Source organism: Coffea arabica, chromosome 9c, assembly GCF_036785885.1.
Source record: "Coffea arabica cultivar ET-39 chromosome 9c, Coffea Arabica ET-39 HiFi, whole genome shotgun sequence".
In the NCBI taxonomy this organism is placed as follows: Eukaryota; Viridiplantae; Streptophyta; class Magnoliopsida; order Gentianales; family Rubiaceae; genus Coffea; species Coffea arabica.
In genome coordinates this window covers 37712815-37719107 of record NC_092326.1, presented here as the reverse complement: position 1 = coordinate 37719107, position 6293 = coordinate 37712815, and the positions used below count along the sequence as shown (strand labels likewise).

At 34.1% G+C, this 6293-nt stretch overlaps 1 protein-coding gene across 1 annotated transcript; it reads right to left on the bottom strand.

Moving 5' to 3' along the window:
• Positions 1-1283: 1283 nt before the first annotated feature.
• LOC113707745 (wall-associated receptor kinase-like 1) lies at positions 1284-3662 on the bottom strand. Its single transcript, XM_027230049.2, has one exon. The coding sequence runs from the start codon at positions 3467-3469 to the stop codon at positions 2111-2113; it is 1359 nt and encodes a 452-aa protein (XP_027085850.1). The 5' UTR covers positions 3470-3662; the 3' UTR covers positions 1284-2110.
• Positions 3663-6293: the final 2631 nt, after the last annotated feature.

The following is a 6293-nucleotide window of genomic DNA, read 5'->3' as shown; positions in this document are numbered from 1 at the left end:
TATCTTGTTTGTCATAGCCTAAAGTATATTCAAATTGGTTTCTTTTCAATATAACTTTAGTAAATTAAACTCTCACAAACAATCGAGATGTCAGGAATTAGAAGTTTTGATTTCAAATTCTGATCTCCAGCTTTGCTTCTCAATTTCTACCCTCCCCTACTAAAAGTTCCATTTTTTTTTTAAAATATCCCAAGCAACTTGAAAAAGGGGAGATTTGAGAGTTTGAGGTAGAATTTTTTGATTAACTGATTATTGACCTTACCAAATATCAAATGAGCTGAAAAAAATATTTTCTTTTAATGGTTCAACACTTGGGGGTCATGACCTTATGCCAGCCTATCTCCACTAACTACATGGAATATATTTTTCTTTAATAAGTTCAGTAGATGGATTCTCATTTATCAAACACTCAAAACATCTGAATGTATTAAAAGATTCAGTTTCAGCACTTTTTTATATTATCAAATAGACCCTAAGTCTTTCAAATTGTATTTTCAAATCATTTGATGCACCATGGATGACAAACATATTGAGGCAAAGGAGATCTCCAATTTATTAATGCGATAATTGATGTAATCTTCCTTTTTTTTTTGTTTGGTGTCAATTAGTAACTTTCTGCACCTATATTTTCTCCTATACTATGGAAGAAAGGAATAGGGCCACTAGAACCAGAAGGGATTTAGTTGCTTCCGCAACAGATGGATGCACTAAAGCACCTACTGAATTTGAGAAGTCAGGAATTGCTGATATTTAATATTGACAAAAGGATTTGATCTGTTAACTAATGCCTCAAAAGGGACTTGAAAGCCCTCCTGCTGGCCATGAGACCAAGGGGACCCTTTTTTTTTTCTTTTTTTTTTTTAAATACTAAATCGCACTTCCTTTCTCCTCCACCTACCCCTACCCCCTCCAAAAAAAAAAAAGACAGCCTATGCTAAAAACACCTATTTTGTACATGGTAAATATCTTGACCCTGTTGTAGATAACTTCTCTATAAATTTACAACTTTCACTCTATGTTATCATCTTATCTATCTTTATGCTACTACATTGCAGCAGGGCATCAAAGATTGGGACTGCCTCACACAACTTGACTAGTTTTAAATTAACGGGTTAATCTTGTAACTACATTTTTGTAAATAATATTTTACTTACATCATAAATATATTTTTTAACATACTTTTTTTACATTCTCAACCATTTTTTTATCTCACATATATCATGTCACAAAAAGTGCTACAATAATTATTTTAAATAATACTCTATCCAAATACACACAAAATATGTTGTGATATGGTCAAGGAAGTTATCGGTAAAAAGATAGACGCTAAAGCACAGTACATTCTCCCACAAAAAAAGGGGAGGAGGGGGGGGGGGGGGGAAGAAAATAACCACAGGAAGTTGTTCCTTGAACTCCAAGTTCACAGTGCATACAAACATTTTGTGGAATTCTTCGGGGCGACTGCCCTTTACGCAACGGATCTTCCGTCCCATACCCCGTGTCACTCTCTGTCTCACTTTTTGTTATATTGTTATTTCTCCTTCATAAATATCATGTTTTAATTCTTTTTTGTTTCCTTAAGATCCAATAACTATTAATTCAATAATACACAAAATTTAACAAACTCAAAAGATCAAAATGCATAAAAAATGAGATTTTTTATGAATTTTCTGCTGTATTTTTTAATTTTCTATTATATATTGCTTTTTTGAAGCTGTTGTATTTATTTTTTATTGAATTAATAGTTATTGGATCTTAAGGAAACAAAAAAGAACTAAAACATGATGTTTATGAAGGAAAAATAGTAATATAATAAAAAGTGGGACAGAGAGTTCAAAAAAGCAATATATAATAGAAAATTAAAAAATACAGCAGAAAATTCATAAAAAATCTCATTTTTTATGCATTTTGATTTTTTGAGTTTGTTAAATTTTGTGTATTAATGAATTAATAGTTATTGGATTTTAAGAAAATAAAAAAGAACTAAAACATGATATTTATGAAAGAGATATAGTAATATAATAAAAAAATTGATAGAGAGTGACACGTGACGTGTGACGGAAGATTCGTTGCACCTTTCCAGCCCTGTCATTTTGCCGCCAGCGCTGAATTAGATTGTATTGTTCAATACCGCGTAGGCATCTGAAGTTGACTTAACGTTCTCACTTCCAATAGTCGATGCGTCGTAAACATCAATCATCACAACAGCTTCTTCGTCGGTGCAACTTGAACTTTGATAATTTTCTTGAATAGTTAAACCCCCTCTTGACATTTTGATGTTTTCCAACTCGATGGAAACTTCCTTCATAGTTGGTCTCCTCCTTCCATCCCAGTCTATGCATCGCTGTGCAAGTTTAGCAACAGCAATGACCTCCCCTTCATTTGTTTGATCTATAATTTGAGGATCAAGAATCGTTGGAAGAGAATTCTCTTCCATGGATGTCTGAAACCTTTGTGCCAATCCTAAATAGACATCTTCTCCTTCTCCTCTGGAAGGTATGGGCTTTTGTCTTGTCAGGAGCTCAAGAAGAACCACCCCAAAGCTGTAAACGTCACTTTTGTCAGTAATTTGGCTCGACCGGAAATATTCTGGATCGATGTAGCCGAAAGTCCCTTGGACTCGAGTGGTCATGTGGGTTTTGTCAATTGCAATGGACAATGAAGCTCCAAAGTCTGATACTTTAGCTATGTATTCTTCATCCAACAATATGTTGGTGGACTTGATATCCCTGTGAAAGACTGGAATTGTAAGCCCCGAGTGTAGGTATGCCAATGCTCCTGCTACCTCTGTGGCTACTTTTAATCTCAAGGTCCAAGTAAAAGGGAAGGATTCAGCCTTATTGTCGTTTTGAATGAGGTTAAATAGGGTTCCATTAGGGATAAATTCATAGACAAGCAGAGGAACTTCTGTCTCCAAGCAACAACCCAGAAGTTTTACCACATTCCTGTGATTAACTTGCGAAACAATGACGACCTCGTTGATGAACTGCTCCAACAGGCTTTTGTCAACCTTCGACTTCTTGATTGCCACAATTCTTCCATCGGCTAGGATCCCTTTATATACTGTACCTTGGCCACCTTGACCAAGTATTCGACTTTCGTTGAATCCATCGGTGGCCGCCTCCAATTCCCTAGACATGAAAATTCTAGTTTTTTCAATAGCACCATCTGCAGCAGATAATTGTTTCTCCAATAGAAGACCTCCATTTCGTTCAAAATGGCCCTGCTTCTTCTTTTTATTGCGTCTCTTCTGTAGCAGGACAAGACCAGTAAACACTGCAATTGTCAGCCCAGCAGCCTCAGCAAGCTTTGGAGTCTTCTTTATGCCCAAAAGAACTAACATAACTATGACTACTGCAAGGATGAGAAGTAGCAGAAAGAATAACTTGGGAGGACTCATTATTGGGAAGTAGAGCAAAGTTTTATCTTTCACTAGCATAGGGATATTGTTGAACTGATCAAAGAGCATCTGCCTAAATACGTGAACCAAAATGATGCAGGAAATAGTCAAATTACCTTGGAGAAGTCTACATCAGTTGAGATCAGATTTGAGTATTTTTTTTCACTAGCAATTTCCTCGATGTTTCACTACAATTGTTGGATGTACTCCTGGATGCTCCACTGCAATTGCTCTATGTAATCGACGACTTAATGAACCAGTATGGAACAATCCACGCGTTCAAAACTTGTTTGGCCGGCCTCTTAGACTTTCTTCTCATCTTAACTCTTTTGAGTTTTGACCATCTGTTTTCCTACACTAATTACCAATTATATTCAAGGTTATTTTTATGGTGTTTTTGTCAGATCATCGGCATCACCAGTTGAAATCTACCAAGTTGAAATCCATTAGTGTAAATTGTACATCAGATGTAATAAAATTACAGGTTTCAATTTGCGAGACCCCTCATCCGTTTCTATTGGGTTCTTCCTTGAAAGCTTATTATAAATCATAGTTGACAAGACTCTGTGTAAATGGTAGTATTAAAAATGGAACAGGATTCAGCTCTGACAAATCGATATACTTGCGATAATATTTTCTTTGTTGACAGAAACCTATGACAATATTTGTATGTATGTCAATAACAAAATGCGTACAACCACTAAGATAGATGTACACGGCCAAGAATACTACATGCATTAAACAATGAGGTTGTTTGAAATATTATTTGGAATAATTACTTTAATACAACTTTTTTGCGATGTGATATATGTGAGGGAAAATAATGATTTGGAACAGGGGTGGCAATCAGATCAGAAACGTGTTGAGGCTCAGGTACAACAAAAACCCTGTTGACTCGAACACGACTCGTCAACCCAAAATGGGTCAGAATATCTGATTCGAACCCGAAAATTTCAGGTTAATAGGTTGGCGGGTCAACCTGAATGACCTGAATTATAATTTCAACTTACTAATTTACTATTGTAGTTTCTAACATAATCAATTTTGCACTAGACTAAATACATAATCAAGTAATAAAATTTTCGATAAAATAATTCCAAACTAGATCTGAAATAAATTAAAACACCGTAAAAGTGTTTTATCCCAAATCAGATCTAAAATAAATTAAGATACTATAAAAATAGAAAATAATGTAATATATCATTTATCCAATCTTAATAATTCCAACTTCATATAAGTTAAACAAATTCATTTTCGGATTAAGTGGTTAATGCTGATGAATTTAAGTGGTAATTTGAAGGACGACAACATTTAAATGCTAATTTGACACATACAACTTCACATTCTGATTGGAAATTTATACCAAGAAATAGCTTTCATGAAATTTAAGTGTGTTTCACTAGGAACCTAAAAAACTTAAGTTCGATTAAATTTGTGTAGAGTTCTCGTGCATTAAACTATGAGATCCATTGAAGATTTTCTGTAATTAAAATTTTCCACATGGAGCATCCTTTAATTTGGTGGTCTTCTTAAAGTTGTGCTAATGAACATTGGAGAAAATAGAAAAAGAAAAAAAATCCGACCACTAGACTTGGTAAATTATACCGCCTATTCAATAATAAAAAATTGGAATTTTGTCATTAAGCATGTAAGAATGGTCGCTTTTTTCCTATTAATTGAATTAAATAGAATTCTTGTGCCGTAGTCAATAGTCAAGGGAGACGTTAAGTAGGGAAAATACGCAATTAGGTAGATAATTATAAAAATAATAATAATAGTAGTCAACTGCGTCATGGATCTGCGGCTGAAAAAACACTCACATTTAATCGTGAACCTTGCTTGTCATAGCAGGTGGCGAATTGAAAAGACAAGAAAAGAAAAAAAAAGGTATAATTGCAGAAACCTCCCTTAAGGTTTCTAACACTAGCACTCACCTCCCCTGTAGTTTTTAAAATAGCATTGACCTTCCCTAGGAGGAAATTAGACCTATTGCTAACAATAAACTATATGAATTTACTTTTATACCCTAACTAATTGCAGAAACTTAATGAACTAATTTTTGCTTACTGAAGATAAATTTATTTTATTAGTGTATACTTCTAATTACTTGTAACTAGCAGGGATGGCAACGGGGCGGGGTTGGGGCGGAGGACCCCTCCCCCATCCCCCGCCCCGCCCCGCTTCCCCCGCGGGGTTAATAAAATTTTTTCCGCTAGATTAATAAAATTTTATTATAGTTAAATTTTAATAAATAATCAAGTACTAAAATATCAACACATCATCAAGTTATTATTCATTTTAATTTTACAATTGAAACTCATAAAAACAATCAAACAAAAATTATTTGAATATAATCCAACATGATGAAATAAATACAACTAAAATAGTTAAGTTTTCACTTTTGGTACAAATACAATCACTAATTCATTATTGTGTTTGTGCTTTTTTTTTTTTATAGAAAAAAGTGTTATTCTATTAAATATAATTAAAAATTTAATATAAATATATTAATAAATTTAGTATAACTAATTAATAAATTCCCTCGAGACTTGTTTTAGCCCACATGCCTGCAAGAAGTTAGGACAATGTGACTTTAGCTGACGGTGACTTCTCTTTGTCGCTTGTTGTTATACTGTATGAATTTAGTCTACTAAAAAAAAGTGTGAAATTAGTCGACCAGACGGCAGCAGTAGTGACTAGTAATGCTTCATGTACTTTGTACGTGAATATATAGTAACCCAAGCAAAACATTTTCGTAACCACCAGCCTTATATAGTAACCCAAGTAAAACATTTTCGTAACCACCAGTCCAAAGGCTGGTGGCCACCACCTAACTTGGTGGAGTGGGAAGCAAGGTTTCTAGTTATGCTTCATATACTTTGTAGGTGAATAT

Bases quoted from the DNA above. Each gene is read 5' to 3' on its own strand.
- LOC113707745 (XM_027230049.2), bottom strand. From the start codon at position 3,469: ATGCTCTTTGATCAGTTCAACAATATCCCTATGCTAGTGAAAGATAAA.